General features: G+C 44.5%; 1 protein-coding gene across 1 annotated transcript in view; it reads right to left on the minus strand.

Annotated features, from left to right (window-relative positions):
• Positions 1-20411, minus strand: part of LOC116976292 (regulator of G-protein signaling 17-like) — a 68858-nt gene that overhangs the window by 16771 nt on the left and 31676 nt on the right. Inside the window, exon 2 of the mRNA XM_033026056.1 lies at positions 2247-2386. Within this exon, the coding sequence (XP_032881947.1) occupies positions 2247-2383 (137 nt within the window). The 5' untranslated portion in view covers positions 2384-2386. The remainder of the gene's footprint in view (positions 1-2246; positions 2387-20411) is intronic.

Below are 20411 nucleotides of genomic sequence, written 5' to 3' on the forward strand. Positions count from 1 at the left end.
GTTCTTTCCTAGAGGTGAGGTCAGGATGAGGAAGCAGTTCCCTCTCTGGTGAAGAAGTGTACTTTCTGGTTCTCTCGTCACTGGGTACAGGGAAGCTCAGTCCTTTGTGGCGCTTCCCACCCAAGTTTTGCTTGCCAGTGGCACCCATTCCAGCACCAGTTTTGTACCAGTTGTGTGGAATTGACTGAAATGTACAATTAAGGGATCATTAGGGGCTGCATATTGTTGGGGGACAGCTCCACCACCACCGCTGTGTTGAATGCAGCAGGGAAGCTGTTAATTATGAATGAGAGCACTGCGAGAATGAAAGAGCTCTCGATAAATGAGTTCCTAATAGGAATATTTCTCCAGGGTTAAATATGGAATCGAGAGGATTCTCGGTCCATGAAATTATTTTGCATCCTACAGACAGACTGGGCCGAGTGCCAATAGAACTCCCCAGCTGATCAGGATGATGACTCAGCTATTCCCACTATAGTCCAGGACAATCTGCGGGGAGGGATTTGAACCTGAAAACCCATGACTAAGAGGTCAGTGTTGGCCACTGAGATTTGCCGATATGGAAATATAATTTCTCAGAAAATGGTTAAAGTCTCCTCGGGTCACAGCGTAGCTGTGTCTGGTTTTGTATCATCTTTAACTCCAGAAAGGGGGAGGCATCTCGGGCCCAGGAGCTGGGATCTGAAGAAGGGTTCCGACACGAAACGTCACCCATCCTTTTTCTTCTGAGATACGGCCTGACCTACTGAGTTACTCCAGCACTTGTGTCTATCGCAGGTGTCAGACACTGGCACAGAGAGGAAGAGGAATCCGTCACTCATAATGTTGGGAATCCATGGGGCCATTGTTGTTCATCAGTTACATAAATAATTTTGATGAGAATATCCAAGGCATGGTTATAAATTTGCAGATAACACTAGGAGCAATCGGAGAGACAGTGAAGGACGTTGTCCAAAATTATAGCGGAATCATGATCAGTCAGGTAAGGATTGGCAAATGACATTCCATTCAAAGTAGTAAAAGATATTACATTTTGGGAAGTCATACCAGGGTAGGATGTATACAATGAAAGATAGGGCCCTGGGGAGTGTTGTAGAATAGAAGGATCTAAGAGAACAAGTACATACTTATCTGAAAGTACATAAAATCATGAGTGTAATAGATACGGACATAAAGTATTTTTCCCAAAGAAGGGAAATCAAAAACTAGAGGCCTTAGGTTTATGATGAGAGGGGAAAGACTTAAAAGGGTCCCAAGGGATAACTTATTCGCACAGAGGGTGATAGTAAATGGAATGAGCTGCCAGAGAAAGTGGTTGAGGCAGATACAATAACAACATTAAAATATATTTGGACAGATATATGGATAGGAGGGTTTAGAGGGATATGGGCTCAGAGCAGACAAATGGGATTGGCATGGATGGGCACCTTGGTCAGCATGAAGGGCCTGTTTTCATGCTGTATGACTATGAATTTTGATGAATCTATGTGAGCCCAGGCCATTATGGTTGATTCATAACTGCCCAATGCAATGTTTCAGCAAAACATCCACACCTCAGTAAAGGGCCTGTCCCACAAGCATGCGACTCCATGCGGCAAGCGCGACCTAACGTGGTCACTTGAGCCATACGGCCTCGCGGGGGCCGGTCCCACTTTGATCGCCGGAGCCATATGGAGTTGTGCGGAGCTGGTCCCGACATCGCGCGGGGCGCCGAAAAACTGACCGTGTTCAAAAATTCCGCGTGGCAACGGCCTGCCAGCCCGCAGCCGCCTCGACGGGCATGCGCAGGGTCTTGACGCCATACGCAGCGTCTTGACGCCGTACATCACGCGCGAACTTCCCGCGGACTTCGCTCGAACTTCACGTCACTCACTCGACCTCCGCGCGGCCCCCGCTTCCGGTTTGGTCGCGCTTGCCGCATGCAGGTCTCATGCTCGTGGGGCAGGCCCTTAAGACTTCCAACACCTTCACTAGCTTCTCAAAGACTGTTAGGAATGGGCAATAAATGCTGGTACGGGGTGAATTCACAGAAAACTCTGCTTTAAATGCGGGTGACGAGAATGCATTATCGGCAACAATGCTCAATACAAGATTGAACTCTCACCTCCACAGGCCAATTTATCCACTGACCAAAATCAGGTTCAGTTCTGGGAAAGCCGACCCACTTTCAATGCAGCATTAACGCACCGGGCCTCCTCCCCTCACCCACCCCACCTCCCTCCCCAAGCCCAGCTGGGTCAACCTACCAGGAGCAGCTGCAGCAACAACACCAGCAGAAGCAGCAAGTGTTGGGTCTCTGGTTGGGTGATGGTGGTGCGTCCGTGCAGTCTCCCTGGCTTCTCGGTTCTGCTCTCTTTCCCATTACTCTTTGTTCTGAACCCATGCACTGAAAAAGAAAAAGAAGGGCGGGGGGAGAGTGAGTGAAACAACTGAACTGTCACCTGGAAGGCCTTTGTGCTCCGGGTTGACTGACCTTTCTTCCGCAAGGCTGGTATAACACGGTTAGCTGTGTTGACTCTTTGCCTTTCACCTGGTGTAATTGGGGTTCACATCTGTGACCTAATTGGAGTATAAGTATAAGTCCCTGACAGGCTGACCTTACATCGGGTGTAATTTGGGTATACATATTGACCAGATTAAAGTTAAAGAAGTATTTAGACAGGTACATGGAGAGGACAGGTTTAGAGGGATATGGGCCAAATGCAGGTAAGTGGGCTAGTGTAGCTGGGACATGTTGGCCGGTGTGGGCAAATTGGGCTGAAGGGTCTGTTTCCACACTGTAATCTAACCCCTTTGATCTAGCCATAGGGAAAGGTCAATTGGCTGGCCTTTCACTCTGTGGAGCTCAACCAAAGTATTGATCTTTTCACCCATAATCTTGGCCTAAGCTCCATCCCCAGAGGTTGAATGCTCAATGTGCTTGGAACTTTGCGCCAATCACATTGGATTGAATTGTCCGGTGGGACACAATTCATCGTTATGTCGTTTTGTCGTTATTTTTGTTTTGTTTCATTCTGCTTACATGTTTTTTATTCTGTTACTAAATTTTGCAAGGTGTCCTTGAGACTCTTGAAAGGCGCCCATAAATAAAATGTATTATTATTATTATTATCGTCCCCACCAATGGCAGATGTTGTGTCAGGAGGCAAAAAGAAAGTGCCAAAGCCCATCTATAAAATATATTGAAAAAACATATCAAATGCCACAACAGAGACATTTTAGAGGCTTTTGGATAGGCATATGGATATGCAGGGAATGGAGGGATATGGATTATGCACTGGTAGATAGAGTAAGAGATGGTCTTCGCATCATCTTTGGCACAGACGTTGTGGGCCGAGTTATTGGGAGAAGGCAGTAGAATGGGGTTAGGAGGGAGAGATAGATCAGCTATGATTGAATGGCGGAGTAGACTGATGGGCCGAATGGCCTAATTCTACTCCTATCACTTATTATCTAATGAGGGGCATATTCTTGTGCTGTACTATATGATAGGCTTCAGTGAAGATTAGAAATACTGCAGGAGCTGGAAAATCTGAACAAAGAGCAGAAAATGCTGGTCAGGCAGCCTGTGTGGTGATAGAAATAGAATTAGCAAGTCACGTGGAAGGCCCATCATCAGAATCGAGGCCCTGTCCAAGGTTTAATACTCGTGCTATTCGAATTCCATTGCATTCACAGATAGTGGGAGGGAAATGTGCCAACCACACACACTAAGACACACAATGAAGTAACAGCTGCACATTGCTCTCCACTTCGGGAATTCAGTAACTGAAGTCAATGCAACAGACAAACAAGTGGGTTAGGTGTGGAGGAGGCCAATCAGCCCTTCTACCCAGCTCCTCCATTCAATAAGATCATGGTTAATAATAATAATAATAATAATAATAATAAATTTTATTTATGGGCGCCTTTCAAGAGTCTCAAGGACACCATACAAAAATTTAGCAAGTAGAGGAAAAACATGTAAGGGGAAATAAATAAATAGTAGAGACATGACTAGTACACAAATTAAAAACAGAATTCAATTCAAAACACAATATGAGGCAATTCAAGCACAGATGAAAAGGGAGGGGTACGTGGGGCTAAGGATAGGCAGAGGTGAAGAGATGGGTCTTGAGGCGGGACTGGAAGATGGTGAGGGACACGGAATTGCGGATCAGTTGGGGGTGGGAGTTCCAGAGCCTGGGAGCTGCCCTGGAGAAGGCTCTGTCCCCAAAACTGCGGAGGTTGGACTTGTGGATGGAGAGGAGACCGGCTGATGTGGATCTGAGGGACCGTGAGGGTTGGTAGGGGGAGAGGAGGTCAGTGAGATATGGGGGGGCCAGATGGTGGAGGGCTTTGTAGGTGAGGACCAGGATTTTGTAGGTGATCCGGTGGGAGATGGGAAGCCAGTGAAGTTGTTTGAGGACTGGTGTGATGTGATGCCAGGATTTGGTGTGGGTGATGAGTCGGGCGGCTGCGTTCTGGACCAGTTGGAGTCGGTTTATGTAGGTGGAGCTGATGCCAAGGAGAAGTGAGTTGCAGTAGTCCAGTCGGGAGGAGATGAAGGCATGGATGAGTCTTTCAGCAGCAGGAGGTGTGAGAGAGGGTCTGAGTTTGGCGATCTGATGGTTAATCTGATTGGAACCCCAACTCTGCATTCCTATCTTCCCCCAGTAATCTAATAGTCAATTTGCAGTAGTAATCAGTAAGGCAACATTAATTTTCACAAATTAGTATAAAGCAAATCTTCCATGTACTTCTGGACCACTCTTAATATTTCCAACCCATTCGCCACTCCAGGAGTACAGCATTTTTAATTAATCACTACCCCCTTTCCTCATCTCTACAAGCAACTCTCAATTGTTTGACACTCATTCCATTAGCTTTAATTTTCCCACATAAGCAGCTTTGCAAAATACCTTGAAATCTAAATAAACTCCATTATTATTCCCATCCACTAGTTCAGCATCTTGGCAGAGAGGAAACCATTCAGTCGCTCCAATCCAATTTAGCCCCCAGTGCAGCAATCTTGGCAACCCCACACCACACCCTTTCTTTCGTCCAACAAATTATTCTCCCTCTCTCCAATTAGAAAATAGACAATAGACAATAGACAATAGGTGCAGGTATAGGCCATTTTGCACTTCGAGACAGCACCGCCATTCACTGTGATCATGGCTGATCATCCACAATCAGTACCCCATTCCTGCCTTCTCCCCATATCCCTTGACTCCGCTATCTTTAAGAGCTCTATCTAATCCCCTGTCCCACTTAGGAAACCTGAACGGAAACCTCTGGAGACTTTGCGCCCCACCCAAGGTTTCCGTGTGGTTCCAAGAGGTTGCAGGTGGTTGCCGGAGGTTGCTGGTAGTGGAAGCAGGTAGGGAGACTGACAAAAACCTCCAGGAACCGCACGGAAACCTTGGGTGGGGCGCAAAGTCTCCAGAGGTTTTCGTTCAGGTTTCCTAAGTGGGACAGGGGCATAACTCTCTCTTGAAAGCATCCAGGGAATTGGCCTCCACTGCCTTCTTAGGCAGAGAATTCCAAGTATTCACAGCTCTCTGGTTGAAAACGTTTTTCCTCATCTCCGTTCTAAATGGCTTACCCCTTATTCCTTTTCAAAAGTCACAACTGATTCTGTTCTGGATCACCAGCACTTTCTATGTAAAAGGTTCTCCTTATACATATGATTGCCATTTTAAATCAACCCCCTCCTGGTCTTTGAACCATCTTTGAACCATCTTCAAGTGGGATCACTTCAATCAACTTCTGTTTCCTAAATAATTCCTGATCTTGTCCACTTCTGGCACATCCCCTTTCAACTTCCTGACTCCAAGGAGAACAACCCCAGCTTCTTCAATCCGAAAGCCGCTATCCCGTCTCGATTATGGAATAGTGCAGCAGAAACATTAGCTCCTTATCCCTCTTAAATCTTTCCAATCCAAGTACTTATCTAATTACCTTTCAAACATTGTAATTGTATCTGCCTCCATCACTTCCTCTGCGAGCTCTATATAAATGCCACACTGAGTGAAAAAGTTGCCTCTCAGATCACTTTTAAACTTCTCTCCTCTTATCTTAAATCTGTGCCTTCTAGTTCTAAACTCCCCTATGTTGGGAAAGAGACCTTATCCAGTCTTTTTATAATTCAGTTAACCTGTATAAGGTTACTCCTCAGCCTCCAGCGCTACCCTATCCATTCTCTATCTATCTATCTATCTATCTATCTATCTATCTATCTATCTATCTATCTATCTATCTATCTATCTATCTATCTATCTATCTATCTATCTATCTATCTATCTATCTATCTATCTATCTATCTATCTATCTATCTATCTATCTATCTATCTGATTAGTGGGCAAAATTAGAGCACATGGTAATGGGGGTAGAGTGCTGACATGGATAGAGAAGTGGTTGGCAGACAGGAAACAAAGAGTAGGGATTAACGGGTCCCTTTCAGTATGACAGGCAGTGACTAGTGGGGTAGCGCAAGGCTCGGTGCTGGGACCGCAGCTATTTACAATATACATCAATGATTTGGATGAAGGGATTCAAAGTAACATTAGCAAATTTGCAGATGATGCAAAGCTGGGTGGCAGTGTGAACTGTGAGGAGGATGCTATGAGAATGCAGGGTGACTTGGACAGGTTGGGGGAGTGGGCAGATGCATGGCAGATGAGGTTTAATGCAGATAAATGTGAGGTTATCCACTTTGGTAGCAAAAACAGGAAGGAAGATTGCTATCTAAATGGCATCAAGTTGGGAAAAGGGGAAGTACAACGGGATCTGGGGGTCCTTGTACATCAGTCTATGAAAGTAAGCATGCAGGTACAGCAGGCAGTGAAGAAAGTGAATGGCATGTTAGCCTTTATAACAAGAGGAATGGAATATAGGAGCAAAGAGGTCCGTCTGCAGTTGTACAGAGCCCTAGTGAGACCACACCTGGAGTATTGTGTGCAGTTTTGGTCCCGTAATTTGAGGAAGGACATTCTTGCTTTTGAGGGAGTGCAGTGTAGATTTACAAGGTTAATTCCCGGGATGGCGGGACTGTCATATGCTGAGAGAACGGAGCAGCTGGGCTTGTACATTCTGGAGTTTAGGATGAGAGTGGATCTCATTGAAACATATAAGATTATGAAGGGTTTGGACACGATAGAGGCAGGAAACATGTTCCCGATGTTAGGGAATCTCGAACCAGGGGCCACAGTTTAAGAATAAGGAGTAAGCCATTTAGAACAGAGACAAAGAAACTCTTTTTCTCACACAGAATGGTGAGTCTGTGGAATTCTCTGCCTCAGAGGGTGGTGGAGGCAGGTTCTCTGGATGCTTTCAAGAGAGAGCTAGATAAGGCTCTTAAAAATAGCGGAGTCAGGGAATAAAGGGAGAAGGCAGGAACGAGGTACTGATTGGGGATGATCAGCCATGATCACATTGAATGGTGGTGCTGGCTCGAAGGGCCAAATGGCCTACTCCTGCACCTATTGTCTATTGTCTATCTATCTCTATATCTATCTATCCACAACTAAAACTCTGATCTTGTTATCTTCCGGTTTGCGCTGTTATTCTATCAAAAACGGTACACCCAAAAGCGGTACACGACAGAGCTACAATTTGTCGCCAGCTCACTCACCGTTCTCCTGTGCTGCGAGTGCACCAAGTTTCATTCCAATCGGTGGCATAATGTAAAAGTTAGCGCGGTTTAAAAATCTTAAAAACCGCGTGTGCGCAGATCGATCTCCTCTCCTGCCAGTCAGCGCCGCGCGGATTAGTCTCTTCTCCTGTCACTCCGCGTGACAGTTCCCCCAGTGGTTTCCGCCTCTTCGATGTTCCGGCGATTATGTCAAAATAATCTTACCTTCCACTACCTGCAACCTCCAGCAACCACCTGCAACCTCCGGCAACCACCTTCAACTAGCATCGCAACCGGCTTCGACTAAAAAATTACCGAGTTTTAAAACGGCAACCTATTTTAAGTCGCGGCCGGTTTTGAATTTTTTGAAATAACCGCCGGAACATAGAAGAAGCGGAAACCACTTTCGACCATTAGGGAGACTGACAAAAACCTCCGGGAACCGCACGGAAACCTTGGGTGGGGCGCAAAGTCTCCAGAGGTTTCCATTCAGGTTTCCTAAGTGGGACAGGGGCATTAGTGTTTCTCCAGTTTAGGATCACCCTGGCAAAGCCATACACTACAGACACATGGTAGGTAATTTAAAACAGTATCATGACTCTACCACTGTCTACCAATTCTGCATCTCTGACGAACTTAGTCAAAGACTCATAGCGACTTACAGCATAGAAGCAGGCCTTTTGCCCACGATATCCATGTTGACTATCCAAGTACCTATCCATACTATTCCAATTTCTCAGCATTTGGGCTGTAGCATTCTCTACCTTGGTGATTCAAATCCTCATCCAAATACTGCTTAAATGCTGTGAAAGTCTCCACCTCCTTCGCAGGCAGTATGTTCCAGGTTCCAACCACCCACTGTGTGAAAAGAAAATCGTCCTTAGATCCCCTCTAAACACCATATCCCAAATATTTTCCCCTATAGTATTAGATGTATCTGCTCTGAGAAAAAGTTTCTATCTACTTCCTCATAATTTTGTGAAACTCTATCAGGTCCCCCTCAGCCTAACTCTTGGGTCCCCCTCCTCCTAACTGAAACGTTCTGTCCCAGGCAACCTCCTGGTGAATCTTCTCTGCATCACTCCAGTACAATCACATCCTTCTGACAGTGCAGTGAGCAGGATTGCACACAATATATGAATAATGGTTTAACTGATGTTTTATAGGAATAATCTGGTGCCTTGCTATTATAAAGCCCATCACAGAAACAGAGAGATTCCTCCCAGTGAAAATGCAAGTATTATACTTTAAGATAAGCTCACCAGTGCACTGTTACTCGAGGGGAGCTGGTACTAATAGAACTTGAGCTGCTGTACTTCACAAGAATTCTCCAACGCAGCAAAAAGATCTAAACCTGTACCCCTGTGTAAGAGTCAGACTCTTGTGCTGAAAATATGATGTCCACACAAATCCAATCCATTACCTTGGCTTGCAGCCCTAACGATCTTACGCAGGAAAACATAAGATCTATCCTGGTGATTCCCCTAGTCGCTGCTTCCTGTGGACTGCTCTTGCCCGAAGATTAACACTGGCACAGTTACTCCCAGATGTTGGGAGAAATGAACTTGCACGGTTTCCACAGCTGTCCACTGTTCTCCCCACTCCCTGCATCGAGCTGGAGTTGCAGGGAGGAGGAAATGTGACAGCATTCACCTTAACCCCTCAAGGACCACTGAGATTCCAGAGTGGGTTCTCCGCACTCAGCCATTAAACCGACTGCGGGAATCCCAGTCCATGCAATTAAATCAACCAGCAGACTGCCTCTCTAATTAACATTTGGATTTTGATTAATGTGATCAAAAGCATGTTTTTAAAGTATGGCAGTGAACCAAGAACCACAGTAATGTCCTTGCACCTCACTTACACAGGAGCATTGAACATAGAACAGGACAGCGCAGGAACATGCCCTTGAGCCCATCATGTCCAGGTCGAACAAAATGCAAAATTAAACTACCCCCTTCTGCATGTGATCTATAATCCTCCATATCCCACACCTATTTACTTCTCTAAAAGCCTCTGAATACCACTGTTGCATCTGCATCCAACACCACCCCAGGAAAAGCATTTCAGGCCCATTACTCTCTGTGTAAAAAAACATGTCCTGCACATTCTCTTAAAACTTCCCCCCTCTCACCTCAAAGCTATGACCTCCAGTATCTGACATTTCCAGCCAGGGGAAAGAATGTGAATCTAGCCTATCTATGTCTCTCTTAACTTTTATCAGGTCATTCTGCAGTCTACAAATCCTGCAGCAAAAACAATCCATTTTTTCCCAACCTCTTCTATAAGCGGTTTCCCAACCTATTAGATATAAGCTCTTCTTATAGCTAATACTCTCTAATCCAGCCAGCAGCTTGTAAACCTCTTCTACGCCCTCTCAAAAACCTCGACATCCTACCTGTAATGGGGCTACCAGACCTGTACATAATTCTCCACATTGTTATAAAAGTTTTATAAAGCCGCAACATGACGTTCAAGTCTAACTCTTATACTCAATACCCCGACTAACGAAGGCAAGTATACATACATCTTATTTATCACGTGTTGCTACTATCAGGGAGCTATAAGAACTAATGTGAGACGCATCAGTCTATAATGTCCGGGATTATTCCTTTTACTTCTGAAGCAAAGAAACAATATTGACTACTCTCCAAAGATAGGCAGCATCTATGGAAAGAAGGAATGGGTGACGTTTCGGATCAAAACCCTACTCGACCCAAAATGTCACCCATTCCTTCTCTCCAAAGATGCTGCCTGTCCCGCTGAGTTACTCCAGCTTTTTGTGTCTATCTTTGGTTTAAACCAGCATCTGCAGTTCCTTCCTACACATTTTGACTACTCTCCAGTTCTCCGAGACCTTGCCTGTTTCCAGAGATGATATAAAGATCTTCATCATGACCCCTCCAATTTCTTCTTAAGCCTCACTGGGAGAAAGCCCATCAGGCCCAGTGGACCTAGCCATCTTAAGGCTCTTCAAGAAACCCAACACCACTCCTTCTTGATCACCAAATGTCCCATCATATTTGAATACTCTACACTGGTCTCACAATCCCACACAGCTTTATCTTTGGTAAATACAAATGCAAAGTCCTCATTTAGTACCTCGCCTCGAAGCATAAATTCCCTTGTTTATCCTTGAGTGGTCCTACCTTCTCCCTTGTTTCTAATATGTGTATAAATGCCTTTGGATTTTTGATTTAGGAATAACATTTAATGGCCCTTTCTGGCCCTTTAAATTGCCAGCTTGAGTTCTTTTCTGCTTTCTTTATATTCCTCAAAGGCCTTGGCTCATTTCATCTTAATAAATCTAACACATGCATCCTTTATTTGACTAAATTTACAATGCGACACACTTGTACTGTATCTGCTCTACACCTGGACTGCATCTGAGATGCTTACTTAAGGTCTCTAAGTGCTTAAGTAGAGTGATACTGAGCTGTATACAAAAATGAATTTTACTGTACCTCGGTACATGTGCCAAATAATTCCCACTGACCATTGATCAAGGTAGATATTGAGATGTTTTCACTGGTGGGAGGGTATTGAATGAGGGGACCTAATTACAGGGAGATGGTCATTTAAAACAGAATTTTTTTCTCTCAGAGGGTGGTGAAGAGACTTCATAGTCCCAGAGGTTTGCGGAGAGTAGATCAAAGAAGTATTTAAAGTGGAGGTAAATAAATGTTTAAAGGGTGAGGAAGCTGATGTGTATGAGGACCTGGCACAAAGAAGGTGAACTTAAGCTAGATCAAGAGTTGAAATTTGTAGTCTAGAGTGTCATATACATCAAGACCAGATAAACCCGGTGCAATAGAAACATAGAATATAGGTGCAGGTGTTGGCCATTCGGCCCTTCGAGCCAGCACCGCCATTCAATATGATCATGGCTGATCATCCAGAATTAGTACCCCATTCCTGCTTTCCCTCCATATCCCTTGGTTCCATTAGCCCTAAGAGCTATATCCAACTCTCTCTTGAATACATCCAGTAAAGTGGCAAGGAATTCCACAGATTCATAACTCCCCGGGTGAAAACATTTTTCCTCATCTCACTCCTAAATGGCCTACCCCTTATTCTTAAACTGTGGCCCCTGGTTCTGGACTCCCCCAACATCGGCAACATTTTTCCTGCCTCTAGCGTGTCCAAACCTTAATAATCTTATATGTTTGAATACGATACCCTCTCATCCTTCTAAATTCCAGAGTATACAAGCCCAGCCGCTCCATTCTATCAACATAAGACAGTCCCGTCATCCCGGGAATTAACCTTGCGAACCTACTCTGAACTCCCTCAATAGCAAGAATGTCCTTCCTCAAATTTGGAGACTGCGCACAATACTCCAGGTGTGGTCTCACTAGGGCCCTGTACAACTGTAGAAGGACCTCTTTGCTCCTATACTCAACTCCTCTTGTTATGAAGGCCAACATGCTATTCACTTTCTTCACTGCCTGCTGTACCTGCATGCTTACTTTCAGTGACTGATGAACCTTAGGGGGGCTTGTTGCAGGTGTACCAGAGGTTTGATGGGACAGTTGACCCTGTTACTGGGGAGACTGGACACAAGTGAATGTCAGGATCAGCTTCCAGAGGGTGTGAGTTAAGGAGGAAGAGGAAAATCGAGAGGGAAATGCCCAATTATCAATGAAATAATGTTTCTGCAGTAAAATAAAATATTTTGTGTCCTCTATTCTGAGAAAGATCCTCCATGTTGGGAGTTGTAAACTTGTTTTTACACCACGCCACTTCCTTCAGGGGAACAACAAACAGTTTTAAATAAACTTCAATTAATGACTCCAAGGAAATTGGAAATCTTAATTAGAACTTATTAGGATGGTTAAATAATCGCCAACCAGCATCATTAAGTGATTCAACTCACACCAGTGTGAATAAATATCGTGTCAAATTTTCCCTTTGCTTCTCACAATCCCAGCCCGGTCCATTTCAGTTCCAATACATTTTACCCATGGGTCCTAATTAAGGGGCCCTGGGTATAATTAAAGGATGCGATCACCTCTCCAGATCTCAGGATCCCCACACCCTTTTCCCTCCCCAACCTCCTAATTCTTTACTGATGTAAAGTCAGAACTGCAGCTAATTTGCAAGGATCAATGTGAAAACAAACAGGTTAAACATTTTAGAGAAACTCAGCGTGTGAGGCAGCATCTACGGAGCGAAGGAATAGGTGATGTTTTGGGTCGAGACCCTTCTTCAGACTGATGAAGGGTCTCGACCCGAAACGTCACCTATTCCTTTGCTTCATAGATGCTGCCTCATCTGCTGAGTTTCTCCAGCATTTTTGTCTACATTTGATTTTTCCAGCATCTGCAATTCTTTCTTTTTCATTTTAGAGAGGTTGGATGAAGGGACATTTCTGTGCTGATGTTCCATGGGATCTTACTTACTGGTTGCATCATGGCCTTGTTCAACATTTCCAATGCACGGGAATGCAAGAGATTGCCAAGTGTGGTGAACTCAGCCCAGTCCATCACGGGTACAGCACGACACCCCATCGGAAACATCTCGATGAAGCACTGCCTCAAGAAGGTTGCATCTATTATCAAGGCTCCCCACCATCTGGGCCATGCCATCTTCTCGCTGATTACCAGTCCCATATCAACAGGTTCAGAAGCAACTACTTTCTTACAACTATCTGGTTCCTGAACCAACCTCCAGAACCCTACTTGGTAATGGAACCCTACAGCCCACCTCTTGTATTACTATAGACTTGTTTTCCAATTGTGTATTTTTGCAATCTTGTCTTGTATTTTCTTTTCACTGTCTTGTAGAATTTATATGTCATTCATATACAATTTATGTTTTTGTGTATTGTCTGGATCTATGTGTCTATAATGCCACTGCGTGCACAAATTAATTATCCCTGCGCCTCACCCAACATGTGCATGAGGCAATAAACTTAACTTGACATGGCTGATAGGCCAAGGATTAAAGGATTGTTTAAAAGACACAGCAGTACAAACTCATAACATGAGAGTCTCACTTTATACAATATGCTTATTTGAAATAAAAATATGTAACCTTACAGACCTTGCCCCCAGAGCAAGGAGTTTAATATCTCAACTACCATTTACATCTGCAGGGTAGCCGCTCAGAAATGCACATGAATTGCTTTCTTTGTAGTTTTGTGATTGAGTTATAGAGTTACAAGATCAGCAGCCAGTACACTGGACCTTTGAACCAGGGTCATGAGTTTCAATCCCTCCGCATTAGCTGTGAGATTTAAATCCAAGGATTTAGTAAATATCAAATAAAAATCAAATCCAGTTTCAGTGATTGTTTTAAAAATCCTTCCAGTTCACTTAAGTCATTCGGGGGAGGAAGCTGATTGTATTCTACACTCTGTATCTTCCCCTTTGCTGTATCTATTGTACTTGAGTTTGAACTGATTGTATCTATGTATGGTGTGTCTGATCTGTTTGGATAGTATGCAAATCACAGCTTTTTATTGTACTTCAGTGACAGTAATAAACCTAAACCTAGAGTCATGAAACACAGGAAGAGACCATTCGGCCCACCAAGTCCCTAGTGACCATAAAGCACCCATTTAGACTAATCCCACGTCAACTCAATTATATTCGACATAAACTTCCATCAACTCCCTCCAGATTCTACAATCACACTAGGGATAATTTCCTGTGCCAATTAAGCCACCAACCCGCACATTTTTGGCTCATGGGAGAAAACCAGAGCATCCAAGGAAACCCTCATGGTCACAGGGAAACATAGAAACATATAAAATAGGTGCAGGAGGAGGCCATTCGGCCCTTCGTGCCAGCACTGCCATTCAATATGATCATGGCTGATCATCCAAAATCAGTACCTCGTTTCTGGATTTTTCCCCATTTCCCTTGATTCCCTTAGCTCCAAGAGCTAAATCTAACTCTCTCTCTCAGGGAGAAGGTGCAGACTCCACAAAGGCAGCACTGGAGATCAGGATTGAACCGGGTCACTGGAGCTGTGAGGTATCGGCTGTACTCGCCTCACTGTGCTTTTAGTCTGTATAAGAACTGACTATTTTTGACAGTCACTCATCTGTAAGAGTGGCTCAGATTTTCTCTTTTCATTAGTGTAGCTTGGCCTGCTGGGCATATCCAGAACCCTCTAGGTAACACAGGCAAATAAATGTCATCACCTCTAATCCATTTGACCTGGCCTCATGATATTTCCTTTGCTCCATTAGTAAACCCCTAAATCCTCAGCAAATTCACACTAATGTATTTTTTCTCTTTTCCAATTTTGACAAACGACCTTAAACCTGAAAGCTAAATCTGTTTCCTCTACACAGATAATGCATGACCTGTTCACTATTTCCAACATTTTCTATTTAGATGTGCAGTACTACGTAATGCGGACTTACCATTGTAAAAAAAAATACAGTGTGTTAATTACTAGACTGCTTGGGCATAACAAGTGGGAAATTCAGTTGTGGATTTAACCACAGGCAACCTCCACTCTCTTGTCAATTTAAAACAGAAGGATGCTGACTGTTGGAAAAAGGAGCACATTTCTGCAACATGCATGCAACAGGCCAAGGTGGTTGACCAGAGGAAGTCCAGGACTGTGGCATGAATTCTCACTGAGAGCAAGTGTTCACAGCAGAAAATCACAAAAAAATCAGGAAGGCTATCCAGTGTTGGGGTTAGTGCGAGCGATGGGGAATTGGGTTTAGGCAGTCTTTATTTTACCGGCTGCAATGATGGACTGCAGAATAACCAAGACAGAAGGGTGGTTATCAACACGAGTGGTGATACAGAAGCAGGTTGCTGCACTGTGCACTTGACAAAGGCAGAAAATAGATCAACTGATGGTTATCAGTTATGACACACTGGACAACCTGAGGAGCACCTTCAGCAAAAGACTGGTTCCACCAAGATGCGCCACAGAACACCACAGAAGATCCTTTTTCCCTGTGGCTATCAAACTGTACAACTCCTCCCCCTTCTGTCATGGGGTAGACTGACTTTGCACATCCCCAATCCTGGACTTTCCACTCGTCACTTTGATTCTGTGTTTCATGGATCTCGGTGTGTTTTATGACTGTTGGCAGGCCAATTTCCCCCTGGGATAAATAAAGTTATTTCGTATCGTAACCTAAAATTGTTTCCCTTGCCACAGATGCAACCTGAACTGCTGAGTGTTTCCAGCATCTGTTTTTTTAATCTCAGATGCAAAGTGATACATTTCTATGAGTTAAACCAAGGCAGGACATGCATAGTAAATGGTAGGGCCCTGGGGAGTGTTGTAGAACAGAGACACCTAGGGGTGCATGTGAATAGTTGCCTGAAAGTGGCAACACAAGTAGATGGGCTGGTGAAGAAGGCATTTGCCATACTTCCCTTTATCAGATTCGGCATTGGGAACAAGAGTTAGGAAGTCATGTTACAAGACATTGATAAGACCATTCTTGGAGTGCTCTGTGCAGTTCTGGTAGCTAGAAGAAGGATATAATAGTAAGATTAAATGAGAACTTACCAGTTTGAAGTTTGATCTGTATTTTATGAGGAGTTACGATGAGGGATTACGTGAAGAACCCGTTCAGCACGCATGCGCGGCATACTTCAAAGCAGCGGTGTGGAATCACAGATAGACACAGTTATTGAAGTAAACATAGTAAAGATAAGGAGACATCAGTTTATGAATTTGACCCATATTATTGAGGGTGGGAGCGGAGGGCACGTAATCCCTCATCGTAACTCCTCATAAAATACAGATCAAACTTCAAACTGGTAAGTTCTCGTTTAATCTTACTATTTTACTTCGGAGTCACGTGAGTGATTCCGTGAAGATTTCAAAGCTCTGTGATTTCAAACCGTGTAACAGTTATTACTACATCACTGCCGAAGTCTTTGAGGGAGGAAGTGTGTTATCGTAACCAACCAATGAATCTGTTTGTAGAAAAACACAATGGTATTTTTTAACAATAACAACAAAGAAATTAAATTGCTCCCCTGGGCTTAAATTAAATATTTGCAGTCTGTAAAATCTTTCCTGCAAATAAAACAGGTTTTGCCAACGGCTTATTATAACATTTCTGAACGGTCTTTCCCCCCACCATCCTGCTGTAGCCAGGATGTGGTTTATAGGCACGTCCATTCTTTTAGCCGTCGACGTGGATGCTGCCCTGGTGGAATGAAATTTGTACATGTTAGTTTTTATCCCAGCAGCTTTTAGCACCTGCTTGAGCCATCTCGAAATGGCTCGTCACCCGACCATAAGGTTTTTTATGACTGACCCACAAGGCTTTTCATCTCCCTCGAATATTTTGGTTGTGTCTATGCCGCGCATGCATGCTGAACGGGTTCTTCACGGAATCACTCACGTGACCTTTCACCCCATACAGCACATAATCCTCCATCATTTTCACCACCTCCGACGGGATCCCACTACTAACCACATCTTCCCATCTCCACCCCTTTCCACTTTCCGCGGAGACCGTTCCCTCCTCAACTCCCTGGTTAACTCATCCCTTCCCACCCAAACCACCCCCACTCCAAGATACTTTCCACAGCAACCACAGGAGATATAACACCTGTCCCTATACTTCCACCCTCGATTCCGTCCAAGTACACTGAGACAGTCCTTTCAGGTGAGGCAGAGGTTCACTTGCACCTCCTCTAACCTCACCTACTTCCGGATATGGACTTCTATATATCAGTCCTACCAAGCGCAGCCTCAGAGATCATTTCGTTGAAAACCTCGGCTCTGTCCGCCTAGGCCTATGTAATCTCCCAGTCGCTGAACACTAACTCCCCTGCCCATTCCCAAACTGACCTTTCTGTCCTGAGCCTCCTCCACTGTCAGATGGAGGCCCATCACAAATTGGAGGAACAGCACCTCATATTTCGCTTGGACAGTTTACAATCGAGCGGTATGAATAATGATTTCTCTAACTTCAAGTGACCCTTGCTTTCCCTCTTTCTCTGTCCCTCCCCCACCCTAGTTCTCTGACCAGTTTTGCTGTCCTCCTGCTTAATTTTACTGATTGTATGCCTCGTTGTTATCTCCTCCTTAGCTAACATTGAACCATCGTACATTTTCTTGATCGGCGTCTGCTTTGATCTGTCATTTTCACACCTTACCCTTCCATATCTCAGGTTTCCTCTCCCCTATCAGACTGAAGAAGGGTCTCGACCTGAATTGTCTCCGATTCATAGAGACATAGTGATACAATGTGGAAACAGGCCCTTCGGCCCAACTCGCCCACCACCAGCCAACAATGTCCCAGCCACACTAGTCCCACTTGCCTGCGCTTGGTCCATATCCTCCAAACCTGCCCTAAGTTACCCCTCGGATTCCTATTAAATCTTTTCCCCTTCACCTTGAACCTATGTGCTCTGGTCCTCGTTTCTCCTACTCTGGGCAAAAGACTCTGTGCATCTACCCGATCTATTCCTCTCATGATCTTATACACCTCTATCAGATCACCCCTTATCCTCCTGTGCTCCATGGAATAGAGACCATAGCTCACATCCTCTAGTCCTGGCAACATCCTCGTAAATCGTAAAACATCCTTCTCACTAGAGATGCTGCCTGTCCCGGTGAGTTACTCCAGCATTTTGTGTCTATCTTTAGTGTAAACCAGCATCTGCAGTTTCTTCCTACGCTAAAACCAGAGGACATGGATTTAAGGTAAGAGGAGAAAGATTTAAAGAGGACATGAGAGCAAGTTGTTCCACACAGTGGGCGGTAGGTATATGGAGCAATGTAGGTGAGTAAATTCCCTCCACACCGGTGTACCGTGACTGCAGTGCACACCATCTATAGATACACTGGAATCACTTGCCCAGGCAGACTCTAACAGCACTCCCAAGGAATTTCAGGCTTAATGCACATAACACATCAAAGCATGGACACAAAACCACTATTCTAATATCTGACATGCCCTGTGTGCTTTGAGAGGAAGCAGTAAATAAATTATCATGAAATGGGGTTCCAGTGAAGAAAAGGCAGACAATGTAATACCAACTGTAATGGTGCCTAAAAGACAAGCCCATGCTCAGGAGATTTGGAGTGTTGACCTGATAGAAGGACATAAAAGTACAAGAGGTATAGATGGGAGAGATGGGATTTTTATCAGGGTGGAAACAAGTGGAGGGGCAGTTATTTTTATGGAGATGTTTGGGCTAAGCTTTTCTTTACACTGAGAGTGGTCGGTCTGGAATGTGCTGCCTGGGGAGGTGGTTAAAGTGGACACAATAGCAACATTTAAAAGGCATTTAGGCAGATGCATGAACAGGCAGGGAATAGAGGAATACAGACCATGTACAGTTGAATGGGGTTTGTTAGATTGGCATCATGATCAGCACAGACATGGTGAGCTGAAGGGCCCATTCCTGTGCTGAACTGTTCTATGTTCTGTAGATTGGTTATTTCCTACTAACCAATTGTAGTGCTTGTAAGTTGTTGCTCCGCCTAATATGCGATTCATATTACCAAGAGCTTGCCTACGCCATTCAGTATGAGTAGCTGCTAGGAACTGCAATGTCCTACAGACCGATGCTGTAGGTGGACTTTAATAAACATATGTTGTATCTTGATGTGTGTTTGACTCGACTCATTACATGGTGTCAGAGAGTGAGTCTTACCTACTACATTCACGTTGATCGGGTTTTGTTTTTATATATTTGTTTTATGTGCCAGTTATCTCTATCGTGGCAAACTCATCTCGCCGTCCTAGTCCTCTGATCTTTGACTCTGACATTGCTGAACGCTGGCGCTTTTTCGAGCGCGACTACATTCATTATGTTCGCATCGTTCATCGCAACGATCCTCCAAATGTACGTGCTTCTGTATTACTCAACCTGGCTGGCCCAGAGGCGGACAGTTTCACATTTGAGCCTGCTGTTTTAGATGCGAATGGACAGGTCCAAGTGCCTGCAGAGAGGTTTGATGACCCTGCTGTCTTACTTGCAAAGTTCAGACAGTTGTGTGACCTCCCCTCAAACTACATTATCGAACGTACCAAGTTTTATGCTCGTATGCAACAGATTGATGAGCTGATAGAATGTTTTATTAGCGGCTTAAAAAACATGGCTGCACGCCGTCAATTTCGTGATTTGTGCGATGAACCCATCCGTGACATGATTGTTGGAGGTATGCTTAATAACAAGTTAAGAGATGAACTGCTCCGTAACACTGACCTGACCATTAATCAAGCCGAGCACGCCTGTCGGATTGCTGAGATAACATCTTCTCACACCAAGTCCGTGGTCTCTGGCCAGCATTCGCAGTATAGTGTCAATCTTACAGACACCTCCTGTCGTAACAGCCGTTCCCTGCCTTTCCCGGCCTGGCAGCAGAGAAGGTCTGGCTGCTCGATGTCCTAATTGGAACTATTTTCATGCTCGAGAATTCTGTATTGCTTATGGTAAAACCTGTAATTTCTGCAAGAAATCCAACCACTTTGCAAGATGTTGCCATTCCCGTGCGACTCAATCCATCTCAAGGCCGAGTTTGCACCTGTTACAACAGGAGCTTGATGATAACATATACCAAGAGCCTGACTTGCCATCCTCCGCTCAGCTCTCTGAAAGACCAGATAACAGTTCAGCCATCCACTCTCTCCTCCCTTCCTCTAACGAGCAACTTGACCCTGAGGTAACCATGTTTGTGAATACCAGGCCTGTGATTGCGAAGGTTGATACGGGCGCGAAATGCAACGTCATCTCGATATCTGAATTTTTTTTAATTCGTAATGCTGAACATATTGAAAACGCTTCAGGCCTATGGGGGAGATGTTCCACACCCGCTTGGACAGACCAATTTAAAATGCACCAT

Source organism: Amblyraja radiata, chromosome 8 (assembly GCF_010909765.2).
Source record: "Amblyraja radiata isolate CabotCenter1 chromosome 8, sAmbRad1.1.pri, whole genome shotgun sequence".
Lineage (NCBI taxonomy): Eukaryota > Metazoa > Chordata > Chondrichthyes > Rajiformes > Rajidae > Amblyraja > Amblyraja radiata.